Source organism: Festucalex cinctus, chromosome 10 (genome assembly GCF_051991245.1).
Source record: "Festucalex cinctus isolate MCC-2025b chromosome 10, RoL_Fcin_1.0, whole genome shotgun sequence".
In the NCBI taxonomy this organism is placed as follows: Eukaryota; Metazoa; Chordata; class Actinopteri; order Syngnathiformes; family Syngnathidae; genus Festucalex; species Festucalex cinctus.
The window spans coordinates 2,294,070-2,315,761 of NC_135420.1; the positions used below are offsets into that span (position 1 = coordinate 2,294,070).

The 21,692-nt window shown below is 42.1% G+C and overlaps 1 protein-coding gene across 4 annotated transcripts in view; it reads right to left on the minus strand.

The window, feature by feature from the left end:
* Positions 1 to 21,692, minus strand: part of rfc4 (replication factor C (activator 1) 4) — a 152,363-nt gene that overhangs the window by 46,407 nt on the left and 84,264 nt on the right. For 3 of the 4 annotated variants that reach the window (XM_077535472.1, XM_077535473.1, XM_077535474.1), the window contains 3 exons: positions 18,775 to 18,918; positions 18,567 to 18,687; positions 1,865 to 1,990 (listed from right to left, as the gene is read on the minus strand). In XM_077535472.1, coding sequence (XP_077391598.1) covers positions 1,865 to 1,990; positions 18,567 to 18,687; positions 18,775 to 18,918 — 391 coding nt within the window. The remainder of the gene's footprint in view (positions 1 to 1,864; positions 1,991 to 18,566; positions 18,688 to 18,774; positions 18,919 to 21,692) is intronic. The other variant, XM_077535475.1, reaches the window with a different exon arrangement.

The following is a 21,692-nucleotide window of genomic DNA, read 5'->3' on the forward strand; positions in this document are numbered from 1 at the left end:
CCGTATGCTAAACCTAAAAGGAAGTCCGCCATTTTGAATTTATTTTGGGAATTGCGCACCATATTTTGCGTTTTGATTAAACTTTGCACACACAAGGCTTGTCAAAAACATTTTAGATGGTCCTTGTCCTATTTGACAGTACCCCAACGTGCCAGTACCCCGACGTGCAAGTACCCCAACGTGGCACGCCTTTGCTGTAGCGATGCATTGTTTGCAAAGATTTTTTTTTTTTATATGATTCAGCTAGATGTGTGAATATTGGGAGGCATACCTATCAGCCGAATACCTCGACAAAGCATTCCATAGCAATGTGAACAAACACAAAAAGCATGGCAAAACATTTACAATTTAGACGGTTTCTTATGAAACAGTACCCTAACGTGCCAGTACCCCGACGTGCAAATACCCCAACGTGGCACGGGTTGCGAGGGCCCTTTATAGCTGCTCGCAGCTCTAGTTATTCTTTTTCTTTGTTGTTATTCTTTTCCGCAAACAATCAAATTTTTGAGACACTAAACGTGAACGAAAACTCACCAAACTTTACACACACGTCAGGCCTGGCGAAAAATTTGATATTTTAAAGTCGCCATACGTGATAACAGAAAAATGGCGATTGTCCTATGGCTACGAAAATTGTGTGGCACCTGTAGCACATCCAGATGAACAAAAACCTCTTTCATATGTGTACCCTAAAATAGACAGGAAGTGAGGTATGAGTATTTAAATGTCCAATTTTAGCCCATTTTTGTACATTTACAGGGGTCATACCTTTGCCACTTCTACACGGTAAACCCGAGTTACTTCAAACTTGGGCTGTACCATCTCAACACCTGGGACAACATCATGGTAAAAAGTCTGAAATTTTTGACATACTATATGACGGGGGCGAGGCATCAACTTTAGAGTTTCAAAACTCTTACTAAACGTAGTATTGCCGGTTGTACGTTTAACCTAGAGCTACGAAAATTGGTACACATATATAACAGCCTATGAGCTACAAAAAAGTCTGTTGGTGCCATATGCTAAACCCAACAGAAGGTCCGCCAGAGGTGGGGCATCAAATTTTGCGTTTCAAAATTCTTACTTAATGAAGCATTCCCGGCTGTACGTTTCACCTAGTTACCAAAATTTGAAGACATATGTAACAGCCCTCAATGTACAAAAAATTCTTTTTGAACCATATGCTAAACCTAACAGGAAGTCCGCCATTTTGATTTACTTTGGAACGTGTTGCCATTTTTTTGGCCATTTCATAGGGGTCTTATTTTAACTAACTCTTCCTACAGAGTTTATCCAATCACGATATATGCCACCATCAACGTTAAATGAACTTTTTTTTTTTTTTTTTTTTTTTAAATCAATGGGCAGTGCAACATCGAAGCGCAGCACTGCCTGGTCCATATCAAAAACACTCGCTAACTATGGCCAGCAGATGGCAGCATTGTATCTCTTTTCAATGGACTGCCAGTGTATGAAATTACAATGAAACATGACGAAATTGATGAAATAGAACTTTTTCAAGGATGATGTGGGCCTTTGTCATATTAAAGTTTTTTTTTGATAACGTGTGGCAGTAAAAAAGTTAATTTGTTTGGGGATTATTCTAGAAGAAAGGCTACTGTTCCGATATTTGGGAGACCTTCTTTTAAGAAATGCTGGGGAACAGAATCATATTGGGAGCCAGATGGCTTAATCTCGACAACTACGTCTTCTGAAGAGCTCAAGGAAATGGCTTTCAAATTAATTTAGCACCATCAAGCGAGGGACATGAACAGAGGGGTCAGAGGTGGTGAGAGCTCTAGCTTTTGCAATCTTATCGATGAAAAACTGAGCACAAGAGTAAGAGTGAAACATCTCATCTCACCCCTGCTATTTCGATGACAGCAAGTTGTGTAATGTCATTGTTGACATTGAGGCGTGCAGCACTCTGAAGGAATGTGATGGCTTTCCGCAGGTCTCCCTCCGACACCTTCACCAGTGCTAATATACTCTAGATGGGCAACACAAAACATAATACAACATTATATAGGCAACACTCATGAATAATTGAACATACAGTATAAATCAGGGGTCTGAAACTCAAATTACGTGTGGGATTGTGTTATGGTCCATCTCAAGGCAGTTTTCCCCTGAATGTCAGCCATTTCCACCAGGTCTTCTGAAAGGAATTTATATCCCCTCAGAGACCATCTCACCTAGCTCTCTTTCCCATTTAGTTTTGACACGCAAAGTTGACCCTAGTCTAGTATCCATCAAACAACGATACCAAGATGACAATTTTCGGGATAGTGGTGCCATATGCTCTTGCAAGTAATTTTATAATAGGATGTATTTCATCTTCACACGTCATATCTTTGACATTAACAGTCCTTCATTTGAAGTATCTAAAGAAGTCCATATTATACAAGTTGTATGTATCTTAACTCCTGAAAGCTCATCATTTCTCCTTTTGGAACAATGGTACATATGCCCATGATACCCCTTTGTGCCCAAATTTTAAACTCATCATCTAATATTCTTGGTATGAATTTGATATCGAATGACATCCATTTTAGTAGTCCAATTTACTTTCTGATTTTGTAAAATTCTTTTCATCATTGCTGCACGATAATTATCGGTCTGATATTGGGAGAAAAAAATAACGCCATTTTTATTTTTATTGGACCCCTGTCCCATTACGATTGTCCTGCAGCTACAAAAATTGGGTGGCACCTGTAGCACATCTAGACGAACAAAAAAGGACTTCGATACCTGTATCCTAAAATGAACAGGAAAGGTATGAGTATTTGAATGTACAATTTTGGCCCATTTTTGGACATTTACAGGGGTCATACTTTTGCCCACTTCTCCAACACTGTTAACCTGATTGACTTCAAACTTGGGCAGTACCATCTCAACACCTGGGACAACATCATTGTGAAAAATGAAAAGTTTTTGATATACTATATGACGGCGGCGGCACTTCCTAACAGGAAGTCCGTCCGCTAGAGGCAGGGCATCAAATTTTGCGTTTCAAAATTCTTACTTAATGAAGCGATCCCGGTTGTACGTTTTACCTGCCAAAATTTGAAGACATATGTAACAGCCCTCAAGCTCCAAAAAAACATCTATGAGCCATATGCTAAACCTAAGTCAGCCATTTTGATTTACAATGGAACTTGTTGCCATTTTTTGGCCGTTTTATAGGGGTCTTATTTTAACAAACTCCTCCTACAGAATTTATCCAATCATACATAGGGCTCTACACTAACCTTTCCAATGGTTGCACTGGTACCAGGAAGATTTTTAGTTGGTCGCACAGCAAAGGATTTGGTCGCACCCTTTTTTGTGGAGGTACAGCGTAACCTTGCATATGCAACTCCATATATTTGCAAAATATTTTATTGGAACACGAGATTTGCCTACAACAGCAGTGGCTATCAAAACAAGTCAATTTCCTATAACGTAACTCATGTGAACATTATTTTGTTTAGCTCAGTAAGTCAGTAGTTTTTTTTTTCTTCATCTGCTCCTTAGCCGATGTTCCTCTGCCCTTTTCATCTGTATCGTTCTGTACCACCATGATTCTCCTCATTCTTATTTTGTTTTAGAAATTAATCAGCAATAGACCGCTCCATTTTTTATTTTTAATTCGCTCCCGTTTTTCCATTAGCCCCGCACGGCACGCAACCACACCACACCCGCCTCCGTTGCTTTTCCATTACAGTAGGCGCGCGTCTGGAAGGGGGTGGGATCATTTGAACTGTCCAAGCCAAGCTTGCAATCCCCAGTGCGTGCGGGTCTGCAATAACATTTCACGAGTGGCAAGTCACGCCATTATTGAACCATATTTACAATTTAATATGGACCACCATGGATGAAATATTGCGATTCACGACCGGCTCACAAAGCTTTTTCTGAAATGAGAGCTCTGCCGCTCGAGCTCTCAATTCAAGTGAATGGGAACACAAGACCAGCGAGCGTTGTGTACTTGCGATGTTTTTTTAAAAAACCAAAACATTACAAATCCATTCATAAGTACCTTTTAAATTGTAAATAGTTCAGCGTTGTAAAACATATTTATTGTATATACTGTATTTTTATTACTTTGGCGAAGACCGGCGGGCACCTTTGCCTCTCTTGCATAAAACAAGGAAATGGGCGTGTACCACGGCGTCGCTTGCTGCATTGCTTATCAGATGACAGGTGACGACACGGCCCCGCTAGTCCCCCGACCACCGGTGCTGCAGAACCACTGCTGAAAATGTTCTCAACAGCGGTTACAATAGAACCGCTCGGCCCCGAAAAAGTCTCATGGAGACGCTAACATCTGGGGAAAAAAAACGCGGAGGACACGGCGACTTTCCAACGTACTTTTTAAGCATACTGCAGAGGAAGCATTAATGCCCTCACGCCGTGCGAGTGGGATTTTTTTTTCGAACAGCACGCACTTGAAAAATGCTCGCATTGTTGAGCCCTAATTTATGAGTCATTATTCTTGCACCGCTGACCACGCTGTCAGATTTCCATAGCAACCGCTTTTCAGCACGTCACCATGGGCTGACATGAAACAAAAACTAAAAAGTAGAGGCATTACTTCTGCTTCAAAATATTGACGAGGCAGAGATCGTCGGATCCCGTCGGCGAAGAGGAGGACTTCGCCGAAGAGGAGGCTACAGACCAGAGAGTTGTTGTTGGTTTATTCAACACATTAACACATTACAAAATGTAAGCTGAAGTTAAAATACAAATTTGAAGAAAAAAATAATTCATCAACATCATAATTTACATGTTCAAAAGGAGTAGGAACAAGTGCAATAATATATCTAGTCCTACTCCCTATTCTATCATGTTAATGTAAGAATAAATTATTCTTATATAATAACTAGTGGTATCAAACGATTAAAAATTTTAATCTGATTAATCACACTTTAATTTTGATTAATCACGATTAATCAGCTAAATTACTTGCGTATTTGCGTAATATGAAATAAATACAAAATACCGGAATATTTTGACATTAACACATTTTATTATCTGAATGTCATTTGCAAACATTGATTAAATGCATGTACGCAATTGCATGCATGCGTGTAGGGCTCAAAACATAACAGCATCATATCAATTGGGTGCAATTCAGCAATTATTAATTAATTAAACGTAAATTACCTGTTCTTTTTGAGTGAGTTAAGGATTTAGGATTAGAGTTTTACATCACATCAACAGTGCGCTCCAGCCTGAAGTCTCCCCACACAATAAGGTTGGGTGCGTTCATAAAGGCAAATGCGAAAGTGCTTTGTGCATATAGTCAGTGACGTGCGTTCAGGGCAGGCAAGGTAGGCACTGCCTGACCAAGGCTGAAATGAAACGAAAATGAATTGGCTACTTATAATGATATAAATTATTTTTGCATTTCACATAGCCTACACTACTATATAGATTTGAAAGTGACAACATCTGGCGATTTTCATAAAAAGGACTCACTGTAGCGAGCAGTGACGGGAGTTGGAGGCAGAGTGTTGAAGTCCGGAGCCAAAGACCGGCGATTTATTGACATCAGCTTCTCAGCGTTTAACAGCAACAACAACTCACTCTGCATGAGGCTCACAGACCTACCAACATTTTGTTCTTTTATCCTTTCATCCTTTCATCCCATCCAACTCCTCCTTCGTCCCAACGTTCCGTGGGTGAATTATGTTCCAATCACTACACAAGCCCCCCCAGAATTCACCCACAATCAAACTCCGGATGACGGGGCGGCAAAACTGCCCGACCCCTGCGGGTACAGGACCCAGGGAGCGAGGGCGGGAGGGACACAGCAGAAACACTAGAACAGTCCCGCGCACCAACTGGCGGGGATGCAGGAACAACTGGAAGGGACCCCACACGGTCCACAAGGCGCAGCCCAGGGGGGCCGCCGCGGCGGGGGTCGCGGGGCCCGTCCAAGGGTCCGGCCAGGTCACCATGAGCCGTTTTAACTTGCAACCTGGTGTCGGAGCCCCGAAGCGACTGGGTGTCACGGTCGGAAGCCTGGTCGGCCGCCATCCGGGAAAAGTCGAGGCCCAGCTGTACCGTGTTGACGGCTGCCCTGGACAGACAATCCGCGACCACGTTGTCCTTGCCAGCGATATGTCGGATGTCCGTGGTGTATTCAGATATGAACGATAGCTGGCGCTGTTGTCGCGCGGACAACTTCGACATGGAGAAGGTGAGGGGCTTGTGATCGACGAAGACCGTGAACTCACGGCCCTCCAGGATGAGGCGGAAGTGGCGGATCGCCAGCCAGACAGCAAGGAGCTCCCTGTCGAACGTGCTGTACTTGCGCTCCCGAGGGACTAACCGGCGGCTGAAAAAGGCGAGCGGCTGCCACGCACCTTCGACGCGCTGCTCCAAAACGGCCCCAACGGCAAAATCGGATGCGTAGTGAGGGTGATAGGGGCATCCGGGCGCGGGTGGGCCAACAAGGCCGCTCGGGACAGCGCAGCTTTCGTCTCTTCAAAAGCCTTGACTCTCACATCGGTCCAGTCGACTGCACGGTTAGGAGCCACACCCTTAAGTGCGTCGTAAAGCGGGTGCATCACATGGGCAGCGTGGCGGATGAACCTGTGGTAAAAAGTCACCATCCCGAGGAACTCCCGGAGACCCTGGGCCGTCCGGGGTCGAGGAAAAGCGGCAACAGCTTCCACTTTTGCCGGGAGCGGGGTGGCGCCGTCCTCGTTGATGAGGTGGCCGAGGAATTGGATGGAGGGCACCCCAGACACATTTAGCTCGGTTAATAATCAGTCCAGCCTGGCTGAGCTTGGAGAAAAGCTGCCGCAGGTGTGAAAGGTGTTCTCCGATGGAGGGGCTGGCCACTAGGATGTCATCCAAGTAGACGAAGAGGAACGGCATGTCCCGGAGAACAGAGTCCATGAGACGCTGAAAAGACTGGGCCGCGTTTTTAAGGCCGAATGGCATCCTGAGAAACTCGAACAGTCCGAAAGGTGTTATCACAGGAGTCTTAGGCACATCGGCGGGGTGTACCGGAACTTGGTGATAGCCCCGTACCAAGTCCACCTTGGAAAACACCTTTGCACCTGCCAGGTGGGCAGAGAAGTCCTGTATGTGCGGAACCGGATAGCGATCGTGCGTCGTGGCATCATTGAGGCAGCGATAGTCTCCACACGGTCGCCAGCCGCCGTCCGACTTCGGAACCATGTGGAGAGGCGAGGCCCACGGGCTGTCCGAACGACGAATTATGCCAAGGCGTTCAATGTTAGCGAATTCGGACTTAGCTGTGGCCAATCTATCAGGGTTGAGGCGTCGGGCCTTAGCGTGAACCGGCGGGCCTACGGTCTCAATGTGGTGCTCGACCCCATGCTTGGTAGAAGTGGCTGCAGATGTAGGCGTGGTCAGGCTGGGGAATTCTCCAAGAAGCCGCGTGAACACGTCGTCATCTGAGAGCGGGCTGGCGAGGCCCTCAAACGTCTCCACATCACACCCACAAGCAACAGTGGAAAACATCACAGCGTCCAACAGGCGGCCATTTTTGACATCCACCAGTAGACCGTGGGCCCACAAAAAGTCCGCGCCAAGAAGGGGAAAAGAAATGTCCGCAGTGACAAAGTCCCAAGTGAACCGGCGCTCCCCAAAACATACATCCACTGTCTTCGTGCCATAGGTCCGGATCGGTGCATCGTTGGCCGCTGACAGGTGCGGGCCGTGAGTGCCCCCGGCAGCATCTTCAGCCGAGGCAGGCAACACGCTTCTGCGGGCGCCGGAGTCACAAAGGAATTTGAGTCTGGAGAGGGTGTCCATGACAAACAGCAGCCGGCACTCTGCGCCCCCACTCACAGCTGCAACTGAGTGGAGGCGTTGCCGTTTCCCGACGCAACAAAGGAGCAAGGGGCACCTCTTCGCCTTGGTTCCAAAACGTGCGTGAAAATAGCATAAGCCAGGGGCTGATCGGCCATCCACGGCAGCGTATGAGGTGCAGTTGCGGTCACCGGGAATGGGAAGGCGCGTGCAGAGGCCAAGACCTCATGGTTGTAACGCTGGGTGGCCAGGAAAAAACGGTCAGCTTCCTCCGCCAGAGCACGTGGCTCGGAGATGGTAGTGTTCGCTAGCGCTGTCTGGACATGAGGAGGCATGTGGCGCAGAAACAGTTCAAAAAACAAAAAGTTCGTCTCCTCTGCGCCAAGCAGGTTCAGCATTTTTTCCATTAGCTCTGACGGCTTACTGTCCCCCAGGCCCTGGATAGCGAAAAGGCGGCGAGCCCTTTCCGGTCGTGACAGCTCGAAGGTCTTAAGGATGTACGCTTTGAGCCCCGCGTACATATCTCTCCGGGGGAGAGGTGATAAAACTCACGGCTCTGGCCGCCGTGGAGCTCCCGAGCGCGGACACGACGTGGTAGTAGCGCGTGGAATCGTCCGTAATTCCCCGGATGGCAAACTGAGCTTCAGCTTGTACAAACCACGTCGCCGCGGCCGACTCCCAAAACTCCGGTAACTTGAGACCAGCGGAGTTTGCCATGTCGCTCAATTCGATCAAATTCTCAGCCTCGGAAACGTCAACGAGGCGGATGTCGGGGTCACCAATGTAGCGAGCAGTGACGGGAGTTGGAGGCAGAGTGTTGAAGTCCGGAGCCAAAGACCGGCGATTTATTGACATCAGCTTCTCAGCGTTGAACAGCAACAACAACTCACTCTGCATGAGGCTCACAGACCTACCAACATTTTGTTCTTTTATCCTTTCATCCCATCCAACTCCTCCTTCGTCCCAACGTTCCGTGGGTGAATTATGTTCCAATCACTACATCACGACTTCTTCTGGCCTGCAGGCAAAAATGCTGCAACATGGTGGAAAGCATTAGAAATGACAAACTCCCAATTGGTGCCCTGTAGGCTTTCTCCCATTTGGCATAACCCCGACTTTCAACATAATAATCAGTCGTTCCATTTAGGTATATGGGCGCAGAAAGGAATTACACACCTTTATCATCTTTTCTCAGATAATAAGTTTATATCGTATACAAACTTGGTCCAAAAATATGAAATAAAAAAAACGGATATTTCTTACATTATCTGCAAGTTAAAAATATGGTTAAGAAACAAATCCCAACACTTCAGGATACGCTCCAACTGCCTGTCTTAGCTAAAGATATTATGAAGCTTTCTCCAACAACAACAAAAAAACTATCAAAAATATATAAGCTACTTTTAAACACAGATAAAATGTATTTACCTACTTTAAAACGGGAAAAAAAACTTGTCTATAGTTCCGGAACCAGACTTTTGGACCCAAATCTGTGAAAATGTATTTATAATGACAAAACATACAAATTTGCAACTTATCCAATATAAGATACTTAATAGAACATATATTACGCGATACATGATGAAAAAAATGGGACTCTCTGACATTTGTCTCCAGTGCTCACAAAACACTGCCGACACTTATCTTTATGCTTTATGGTCATGTACTCCCGTGCTGTATTTTTGGACTAAAGTCTTGGAAAAGCTCTCTGATACATTAAACTGTAGGCTTCGTTTATCTCCAAGATTTACGAGGTGACTTAACAATAACTGATCTACCATGTAAACAATCTCAATCTACACTTATAGCCCTTACTATTGCTAAAAAAAGGGTGCTGGGGGGCGGGCGCGCCTCCTACACCCGCCGGGTAGGAGGAGCTGGTCGCTCCTCTTACTCACTTCACTACAGGGAGTGCAGAATTATTATGCAAGTTGTATTTTTGAAGATTAATGTTATTATTGAACAACAACTATGTTCTCAATGAACACAAACAACTCATAAATGTCAAAGCTGAATATTTTAGGAAATTTTTTAGTTTCAGTATCTTAGGAGGATATGTGTGTGTGCAGGTGACTATGACTGTGCATAATTATTAGGCAACTTAACAAAAAACAAATGTATACCCATTTCACTTATTTATTTTCACCAGGGAAACCAATATAACAACTCAAAATGTACCAATATAAATTTCTGGCATTCAAAAACAAAACAAAAACAAATTAGAGACCACCTTTCTTTGCAAGGACACTCAAAAGCCTGCCATCCATAGATTCCGTCAGTGTCTTGATCTGTTCACGATCAACTTTGCGTGCAGCAGCAACCACAGCCTCCCAGACACTGTTCAGAGAGGTGTACCGTTTTCCCTCCCTGTCGATATCACATTTAATGAGGGACCACAGATTCTCTATGGGGCTGAGATCAGGTGAACAAGGAGGCCATGTCATTATTTTTTCTTCTTTTCGACCTTTTTTGGCCAGTCACGCAGTGGAGTACTTGGATGCATGTGATGGAGCATTGTCCTGCCTGAAAATAATCTTTTTCTTGAATGATGCTGACTTCTTCCTGTACCACTGCTTGAAGAAGGCGTCTTCCAGAAACTGGCAGTAGGACTGGGAGTTGAGCTTGATGCCATTCTCAACCCGAAAAGGTCCAACAAGCTCATCTTTGATGATACCAGCCCAGACCAGTATTCCACCTCCACCTTGCTGGCATCGAGTCGTAGTGAAGCTCTCTGCCCTTTACTGATCCAGCCACGGGCCCATCCATCTGACCCATCAAGTCTCACTCTCATTTCATCAGTCCATAAAACCTTAGAAAAATCAGTCTTATGATATTTCTTGGCCCAGTCTTGACGTTTTATCTTGTGTGTCTTGTTCAGTGGTGGTCGTTTTTCAGCCTTCCTTACCTTGGCCATGTCCCTGAGTATTGCACACCTTGTGCTTTTTGGCACTCCAGTGAGCTCGCTTTGCTGGGCCGCGGTTGACGGCTCCTTTCTTTGGTGGCGGTCCTTATACATGCCCGATCCATCACACCAGCATCTACTGAAATTCAAACAGAATTCGCCTCTGCCTCCCACTGCTTTTTGAATCAGTGGGTGCTGGTGTCTGTGGATCTCACTTTGCTTTATCTATCCTTCCCTCCTTCCTCTTTTTAGTTTTTCCTCTGGTCACTTGAGATCTCCACAATTTGTTGGAATTTAGAGGTTTCTGGGGTTGGCGTAAGACTCTGGTTTTGTTACCACGCAGGAGGTGTTTGGTTGGTGCTGGATTTCACTTTGATGGACTGGATGTACTGGTTTCTGTGGATCTCACTCTGCCTCATCGATCCTTCCCTCTTTCCTCTCTTTAGTTTTTCCTCTGGTCTCTTGAGATCTCTTTAATTTGTTGGAATTTAGAGGCTTCTGGGGTTGGCGTAAGACTTTGATTTTTTTTAACCATGGCGAAGGCAGGAAATGTTTGGTCGGTGCTGGATTTCACTTTGATTTATCTTTCTTTTCTTTTTATCTTTTCTGACCTTTTCTCTGGTCTCCTGACCGTTTGAACCTCACGACTCTGGAGAGACTCTTAATAAGTATCTGGTTAAAGTGAAGGGTGATGGGATTTTTATGGTTGTTTTTTTATGGGAGGTTTTAGGTGAATTAATGAGCATAAATTTACACGTATTTGCACGCACACATACACGTTTAAAAAAAAAAAGCAATGATGATAAGATGTTGAATCGGTAAGACTACCAAATGAACAATTCTGAGCTCTCGGGTGGGGTGGGGGGGGGGGGGGGGGAATAAAATGCTGCAAAATTCTCCTGCTGAAGGCACACGCCTCCGATGCCTCCAGCAGCCCTTTCTGAGTAGCGATGTGTGTTGGCGCATGCGTAGTCAGTTTCCCAGTAGAAAAGTTCTTTACGCAGATTGCTACGCAGCCTTTTTACGTAGCTGTATTATTCCTATGCGAGCATACGTTCGCACAGTGCATTTGTGAATTCAAAAAACACTTAGTGCACAGTACGCCGGCAAGATGACGCCACTCTGGAAAATATAAAACTATTTTCAAGCCTTTCTTTTGAGGAAAAACGTCATCTTTTGAAGGATGGGAGACCAACACCTTAGCTACCGGATCTTCAGCAAAGGGGTAGAGAATTATTCATACTTTTCACAAAGAATGCTACAAAAGGAAATACTGGCTTTGTGGATGGTTTCACTTTACATGATGTTTGACATTGCTATTGCTAGCTTGATTTTGCAAGGAATTAGACTGTTTTACAGGCAGATGTCCATTTTATTACATCCTTTCCGGGCGTCCGGACGGGTTTTTATTAATGAATGAAATTGTCCAGTTTTCGTTGTGCGGTAAATGGGAGGCGGAGTGCACAGCACCGTGTTTATCGCCTCGGGCAGACCCACATTTGCGTACATCATTGTGATGAGCTGCCTCACAGGAGGCGAAGGGCACGAAACTCACTCATCCCAAATTGCGGATCAAAAAATGCGCTTAAAACATTGTGTCTGTCATAATCCTTTTTGTCAAGTACAGTCAAACGCTTCTGTTCTCGACCAAATCGGATTTCGACCAGAAAATGTGAGAATTTTATGTCTCAGAACTCGTCCAAAAAAAAAAAAAAAAAAAAAAAAAAAAAAAAACGGCTCTCGACCAAACTTAAAAAAGCCGAGCGGACCTGAACGCGACTCACTCGGGAGAAAAAGCCGAGCGTACCTGAACGCGACTCACTCGGGAGAAAAAGCAGAGTGTACCTGAACGCGACTCACTTGGGAGCCGAGCTAACTCGAATGCCCAGGATGCTTCCTCCGTAGCACATTCGTGCTCAAAGTTCGTTCGGAGCAGACCTGTTCATTGTTTTTTACGCAAATCTGACTTTTAATTTTTTTAATTTTGCATCGTGTATTAGCCCCTAATCATGGGTTCAAAGAAAGCAAGTTCATTTTGTTTTGTTTTTTTCCTCATCATTTTAGATAGGATATCTTCTACTAAAATAAAACAGTGCCTATTTCTACCCTTTTCTATTTATGGTAAACAGTATACAGTGCAGTTTATGGTGTAAAATAGTAAAAAACAAAAAAAAACTTGGAAAAAGTTTTTTTGAACTTGGAACGGATTAAAATTATTTACATTAATTATAATGGGAAAATTTTTTTCGGATTTCGATCAATCGCTTTTGGAACAGCCTTCTGGAATGGATTATGTTCGAAAACCGAGGTTTGACTGTAATTTTTGTTTCTAACAATACAAAGGAGACATGCATTAAACTAGTTTGAATGGATAGCATCTTGGAATAAACTGTAAAACTGGAGTAAATCATTATTAAGTATATTAGTTAGGCCTAAGTGTCCCCCCCCGATTAAAATAGGGTTATCCTAGGATATGTTGTACACTCGCCTGCCGACACACACATTTATAATTGGTGCGTATGTTTCAATTTATGACTGCCTGCCTACCCAAGCCTAGAGCTCACTGCACGTCACTGCATATCGTCCATATCATTATCATCTCAGCCAAGTGCTCAATGTATAGAGCAGGGGTAGGGAACCTATGGCTCGCGAGCCAGATGTGGCTCTTTTGACGGCTGCATCTGGCTCGCAGACAAATCTTTAATTATAAAAAAAATAAAAATAAATAAAAAATAAAAAAATAAAAAAGTTTCGTTAGACTCATTTTGTCAAATTTGTCAGCTACATTGACGTCACTCCCGGCGCGACTCGACAACACGCACAGACTTACGCATGAATGGAGTTTCAGTCAATGCACTACCAACACGCAACACTGACAATCCATTCATATATAAGTCCGTGCCGGAAGTGACGTCATGCAGCCGACAAATTCGGCCTTCGCTGCCTAAAATAGCGGCTGATGTGCGCATGTGCGTGAGATCGGGAAGTAAACTTCCCTCATTTTAATCGCGTCACGTTGTCGGCTAATTTAAGAAACCCTTTTGAGAAGAAAAAAAGACGAGGAGTATCGTACGACAGCAAGTAGAATTGGTGAGCAGAAATGAAAAAACTTCAATCCGCAGACCAGCTGATTGTCAAAACTTGTAACGAGCTTCCCGTCACATACCACACACTGCAGTGTCAGTACTGCTGTACTGACAATGTTTGGCTCTACATATACATTTGAGCAGTCTTTCTGACATCTAAAGAACATCAAGACAAACATACGATCACGTTTAACGGATGGAAGTCTCAATGCCTGCATGAAGCTTAACCTCACCAAGTATCAACCAGACTATAAAGCCATCAGCAAAACCATGCAGCACCAGAAGTCGCATTAATGGTAAGAAATACTCAGCATTGATTAGCAACAGCATAACAATGTTATTAAAAATAATTCAGAGACTTATTGTATTTTAAAAGTGTTGAAATGAAATAAAATGCACACACTACTTGTACTTTTAGTTTTAAACATATTGTATGGCTCTCACGGAATTACATTTAAAAATATGTTGTGTTCATGGCTCTCTAAGCCAAAAAGGTTCCCGGCCCCTGGTATAGAGTAAACAGTGTGGGGCTCAGGCAACAACCCTGCCTAATAATAATAATAATAATAAAAATAATTATTATAATAATAACTAGAGCTGCGAGCAGCTATAAAGGGCCCTCGCAGCCCGGGCCACGTTGGGGTACTGGCACATTGGAAGAAGAATTTCTTTGAAAATGGCATAATAAACCTTTACTCGTGGAATATTTTTTTGCCAGGTGTGATGAGTGTGTCAAGCTCAACGGGTTTTGGTGAATGTTAAGATTTGCAAAAATCAGCATCCTTTTTTATTTTTAGGCAGTGAGTTGCCCTGATTGGTATTTTTTGCTAAAGTATATATACACACACATCATCGCTCATTGTACTCATTGCACAATGTTGCTTTTATTGTCCAAAGAAGCTATCAAAAATAATTAAAACAAAGTAAGAAAAAGTACATATGCTTGGATCGGTCGGATGCCAGTTAACATATTGAGTGGTGGAACGTAAAAGAATATTTATAAATGACTTAGTTATCACACTTACAATGAGTTTACAAATTTTGTACAAAATACAGTATGTGGGTATTTTTTTTTTTCTGCCTCAAGGGCTAGGTGGCGCTGCATATATAACTGAATGTTGTCATAGAGATACCGTCAGGCCTCGACTATAAACATACATGTCAAGTTTGGGATTTTTTGGAGCATGTACCGGGGAGTTATTAAGCGTATCCTTTTTCATTGCGAAACACAAAATTTGATGCCCCACCCTCATCATATAGTATTCCGAAAAGTCAAGATTTTTTCCCCTGTCGATGGCTCAGGTCTTGACATGGTCCAAGTCAAGTCTGAAGTCAGTCGGATGAAACGTGTAGGAGAAGTGGGCAAAAGTATGGCCCCTGTTGTAAATGAGCAAAAATCATCAAAAATGGGACATTCAAAAATTCGTAGCTCACTTCTTGTTCATTTTAGCATATGGGTCCAAGAGCCTTTTTTGTAGGTCTTGGGCCTCTTACACCTAAAAATTTCCATAGATCTTGCTTAAACGTACAACCGGGGCTGCTTAATTAAAATGTTCTAAGGGGAGCAATTAAGTCATTTTAGTAAAAATAGCACAATCCATGACAAAATATTGCTCATTTTGCCAGGCCAGATGTGTGTGCCAAGTTTCATGTGTTTCTGTGCCAGTTTAGGCCCTCAAAATTGCCGTTGTTTTCTTGGCAAACAGCGCTTAGCCACGCCCACAGCGATTCACGAAAACTCACAAACTTCGTGTTGTGACATCATGAAGGTTGAAATCCTCTTCTGAGAAAATATGAGGTAGGTCCAGTTAACGTGGTTGGAGAAAAACGAAGAAAAATTGTAAGAAAAAAACCACCACTAGGTGGCGCTATCAGTAAGATGAAATGTAAGTTCGTAGATGTCTTAAAGGCTGGACTCTCATCAAATGTGTGAAATTTTGAGAAGATAGGATCATCTGGGTCAAGTTAATGCAGCTTTTATTGGCACAAAACATGATCAGACTTTCCGGCACGGTAGCGGCCACGCCCTTTAACGAAAAGTTACAATATTCGGTGTGGGGCATGATCAACATCTTAAGGCTTTTCTGACCAATTTTCAACTGGATCCCTTCAACGAGCTCGGCACAGTAGCTAAACACGTAAAGTATGACATTTATTGTCACCACTAGGTGGCGCTATATGTATAACTGAATTTTATATTATAGATGTTTTCAGGCCGTGACTTAAGTTGCATGAGAAGTTTGAGTTTTTTGGAGCTTGCACATGGGAGTTAATAAGCATTTGCTCTTTCTGGACAAATTAAATTTTAAAGGCAATGTTTGATGCCCCGCCCCCGTCATATAGTATTTCTAAAAGTCAAGATTTTTTGCCCAGTTGTTGTCACAGGTCTTGAGATGATACATGCCAAGTTTGAAGTCAATCGGATGAAAAATGTTTGCAAAGGGGAAAAAGTACGATCACAGTGAACGTGCTAAAATTGGACATTCAAAAATTCATAGCTCACTTCCCCGTACATTTTAGGAAATGGCTTCCACTGACTTTTTTTTTTTTGTGCGTCTTGGGGTGCTACACGTGCCTGCCAATTTTCGTAGCTCTAGGTCAAACGGGCCGGAATTGGTTTTTATTTTTCTACGTTAGGGGGCGCTATAGAGTCGCGTTGTTATGATGCCATGATATCAAATTTTTCGCTAGGCCTGAAGAGTGAGCAAAGTTTGGTGAGTTTTCGGAAATGTTTAGGTTCGCAAAAATGCGATCGTTTGTGGAGAATAAAGGAGGAGGAGGAGGAGAAGAAGGACAAGAAGAAGAAGAAGGACAAGGAGAAGAAGAAGGAGAAGAAGAAGAAGAAGGAGAAGAAGAAGAAGAAGGAGAAGAAGAAGAAGAAGGACAAGAAGAAGAAGAAGAAGAAGGACAAGAAGAAGAAGAAGAAGAAGGACAAGAAGAAGAAGAAGAAGAAGGACAAGAAGAAGAAGAAGAACAAGGAGAAGGACAAGAACAAGGAGAAGGACAAGAAGAAGAAGAAGGAGAAGAAGAAGAAGAAGGAGAAGAAGAAGAAGGACAAGAAGAAGAAGAAGGAGAAGAAGAAGAAGGAGAAGAAGAAGAAGGAGAAGAAGAAGAAGAAGGAGAAGAAGGAGAAGAAGAAGGAGAAGAAGAAGGAGAAGAAGAAGAAGAAGAAGAAGAAGAAGAAGAAGAAGAAGAAGAAGAAGAAGAAGAAGAAGAAGAAGAAGAAGAAGAAGAAGAAGAAGAAGAAGAAGAAGAAGAAGAAGAAGAATTCTTACAAAAACAAGGGACCTCGCAGCGGTCGCTGGTCGGGCCCTAACAATAATAATTTAGGCATCAGATTTATCTCGCGTTCTTTTGACAAAGACGCTTCACAGGGGATACATTCTTCATGTACTCACGCATTCACTCTCGTGGTGGTAAACTACATACATAGTCAGAGCTGGCCTGGGGCATACTGACAAGCATGGCTGCCAGTGTGCACCTACAGCCCCTCCGACCACCACCAAACATTTGCACCATCCATCCACCAAGTGTGAGTGACATTGGAAGTGCCCAAGTGTCTGGTTCCTCTTTCCAATGTGTATTTTCCAAATACAGAGCCAGTGACTTTTATTCTTGCTGTGGGTTTGTAATATAAAGACTTAACGCATTGAATTGATTTGGCATCAAATCCACATTTTATCCAAAGTACAGAAATTCACAGTCTTGACCCTATCAAATGCTTTTTCTGCATCTAAACCGATTAAAGCTACTGGAATTTTCTCTATATTTTCTGTACACAAGTGACATAGCAGCCAACTTCTCGTGTAATGCAAGGACAAACAGCCAAATTGTGTTTATCCTCATGTTTAACCTTAAGATGGCGCCAAACACACATGGTGTCATGACTGCATGGCGTGGCAAACAATGACTTCCCAGCTACAAAGAGCATATGGACCAACCGAGTGCCCGCCTTAAGGCGCATGCTGTGTGTGCACGCGTGCATGCTTCCAGCCAATATGAATCACTGGTTAAATGTCAGTGACTCAGAAAGTACAAAAATATCCGTTACTTTAGTTACTTTGCTGAGTAACTAATTACTTTTACAAGGCAGTAACTGCATTGCGCACTGACTTGTTTTTGTAAGAAGTAATTTGTAACTAAAACTAATTACTTTTTCAGGCAACATGTCCAACACTGAAATGAAATTATTAATTACTTAATTCATTATTAATTAAATTATTTATATTTATTATATACTCTCCGTGAGTATGAGTGAACATGACGTGGCTCCGCAGCTGCCGGTGCTCGTTGGGAAAAGAAACTGTAAGAGTGACAAATAGTCTCCAAACACAAGTCATATTTATATAAAAAAAAAAAAAGAAAAAAAAAAAAAAGAAAAAAAAAAAAGAAAAAAAAAAAAGAAAAAAAAAAGTCATATTTAACTCATTCGCTCTCAGCCATTTTCACAGAAGTCGTTTGTTTAATAACTACCATTTCTGCAACCGTTCTTTACAGTTGAGAGGCTGCATCAAAGCCTTCTGTATGCTCGAGCATAAAAAAACAAAACAAAAAAAAACCAACAAACAAACGTATAAATACATCTTTGGGACACTTAAAACATTAAAAAAAAAAAACAAAAAAAAACGTATTTATGTGATTGGGAGCAAATGAGTTAAAAAAAATCGAAGAAGCTCAAGTGCAGTTATACACCGTTGTCTCATTTAATTTCTCTTTTCATGAGTGAAAGTAGACATTATTACTGCTTTGTTCAAGTTTTATATTCATTACAGGTTGCTTATTCTTGCGTTACTACTAACTATTACCTCTTTTGTGTATTTGAGTTTCTCCTTCTCACAGATCTCTAGCAGTCGCTCCTCTTGTACCTGGTCAGCAAGGGGTTTAAAACGAAACTTGGAACATCTGGAAGTTAAAGGCTCAATGATCCTAGAGAAGACACAGACATATATGGTTCCCAAAATAGTGATAAAAATGGTTTTGGTTTTGTTTGGCAGCGACAAGACGCGTGCTCACCTGCTGATGTAGTTACAAATGAGACAAAAACGTGTGGTGCGGGACTCCTTTTCCATCGTCCTTCGGAGCGCAGCCTGAGCTGGTGCAGTCATGGAGTCAGCTTCATCCAGGATGACTATCTTAAAAGGAGGACATGGCTTCCCACTACATCGACAGCACACATCAGGTTAGTTGAACTCCACAAGAAGATTTAGGCTCAAGTAATTGTTGACAAAAGGGTCAGGAAGATTTTTCTTTTTTCAATACAGGACGCGCGATGAGAACGGCCAGGTTGATTATCGGTGGCCGGCATCGGCCATTTTTGGAATCTGAAGGACTATAAAGCTGGTAATCTCACTGAGCAGTGAATATTTGTGAACATATAGCGAATTGGGGGGTTTTCTTCAGGAATTGTGATTTGTGGACAGTCAGTTTTGACTTGTCGTAAACACATTTGGAATATATTCAGACCATTTTTCACTGCGGAGATCTTTTGAAACGGTTTACAAACCCTAACAAAAAACCCACATGAGCTACATTTGTGTGCATTTGTCACTCAGTGAGATGCAGGGAACTTTTCATTTAAGGTCAATTTAAATTTCCATTTTACAAAAAAAAATAAACTAAATAAATTTACAATAAAATAACTCCCTAAACTTTTTATTTAAAATAAAATTTAATAAAAAAAATTCTGTTGAAATTTGATAAAACTTTATTTACTATAGAAATCTTTCAGGAACTATTTACTTGCTTTTTAATTAAGGCCCGAGCAACTACCGCTGGACCTACCTCATATTTGCTCAGATGAGGGTTTCGGCCTACATGATGTCACAACACGAAGTTTGTGAGTTTTCGTGAATAGCTGTGGGCGTGGCTAAGCGCTGTTTGCCAAGAAAACAACGCCAATTTTGAGGTATGAAACTGGCACAGAAACACATGAAACTTGGCACACACATCTGGCCTGGCAAATAGAGCAATATTTTATCGTGGAATGTGCTATTTTTCCAAAAATGACTCAATAGCGCCCCCTAGAAATTTTTAACGAAGCAGCCCCGGTTGTACGTTTAAGCAAGATCTACGAATATTTTTAGGTGTATGAAGGAGCCCAAGACCTACAACAAAAAAAAAAAAAAAAAAAAAAAAAAAAAAAAAAAAAAAAAAAAAAAAAAGTCTCTTGGACCCATATTCTAAAATGAACAGGAAGTGAGCTACGAATTTTTGAATGTCCCATTTTTGACGATTTTTGCACATTTACAGGGGGCATACTTTTGCCCACTTCTCCTACACGTTTCATCCGACTGACTTCAGACTTGACCTGGACCATGTCAAGACCTGAGCCAACGACAGGGGGAAAAATCTTGACTTTTCGAAATATTATATGATGAGGGCGGGGTATCAAAATTTGTGTTTGGCAATGAAAAAGGATGTGCTGAACTCCACGGTACATGCTCAAAAAAATCCCAAACTTGACATGTATGTTTATAGTCAAGGCCTGAAGGTATCTCTATGACAACATTCAGTTATATATGCAGCACCACCTAGCCCTTGAGGCAGAAAAAAAAAAAAAACAAAAAAAAAAAAAACAAAAAAAAAAAAAACAGGGTATTTTTACAAAAATTGTAAACTCATTCGAAGTGTGATAACTAAGTCATTTATGAATATTCTTTTACTTTCCACCACTCAAAATGTTCACTGCCATCAGACCTATCCAAACGTATGTAGTTTTTTATTTACTTTTATTTATTTTTGATAGCCGCTATGGACATTAAAAGCCATATCGTGAATGAAGGATATGCTTAATAACTCCCCGGCACATGCTCCAAAAAATCCAAAACTTGACATGTATATTTATAGTCAAGGCTTGAAGGTATCTCTATGACAAAATTCAGTTATAAATACAGCGCCACCTAGTCCTTGAGGCATTAAAAAAACGAAAAAAAACTCGAGCTGCGAGCAGCTATAAAGGGCCCTCGCAGCCCGGGCCACGTTGGGGTACTGGCACATTGGAAGCAGAATTTCTTTGAAAATGGCATGATAAACCATTATGTGGATTTTTTTTTTTCCAGGTGTGATGTGTGTCAAGCTCAATGGGTTTTTGTGATTGTTAAGATCTGCAAAAATCAGCGTCTTTTTTTAATTTTCAGGCAATGAGTTGCCCTGATTGGTATTTTTTGCAAAACTACATATACACATCATCGCTTGTACTCATTGCACAATGTTGCTTTTATTGTCCATAGAGGCAATAAAAAAAAAATGAAACTAAATAAAAAAGTACATATGTTTGGATCGGTCTGATGCCAGTGAACATATTGACTGGTGGAAAGAAAAAGAATATTTATAAATGACTTAGTTATCACACTTACAATGAGTTACAATTTTTGTAAAAATACCGTAAGCGAGGCATTTTTTATTTTATTTTTTTGCCTCAAGGACTATGTGGCGCTGCATTTACAAGTGAATTTTGTCATAGAGATACCTTCAGGCCTTGACTATAAATATACATTTCAAATATGGGATTTTTTGGAGCGTGTACCTGGGAGTTATTAAGCATACGATATTGCTTTTCATGTCCATAAAGGCTATCAAAAACCCACAGCGATTCGCGAAAACTCACAAACTTCATGTTGTGACATCATGAAGGCCGAAACCCTCATCTGAGCAAATATGAGGTAGTTAACGTGGTTGGAGAAAACATTGAAGAAAAATCTTAAGAAAAAAAATTGCCAATAGGTGGCGCTATCAGTACGATGAAATATAAGTTCGTAGATGTCTTAAGGGCTGGACTCTCATCAAATGTGTGAAATTTTGAGAAGATTGGACCATCTGGGTCAAGTTAAAGCAGCTTTTATTCTCACGAAAAATTATCATACTTTGCGGCACTGTATAGGCCACGCCCTTCGGCGAAAATTTACAATATTCGGTGTGGGCCATGATCAACA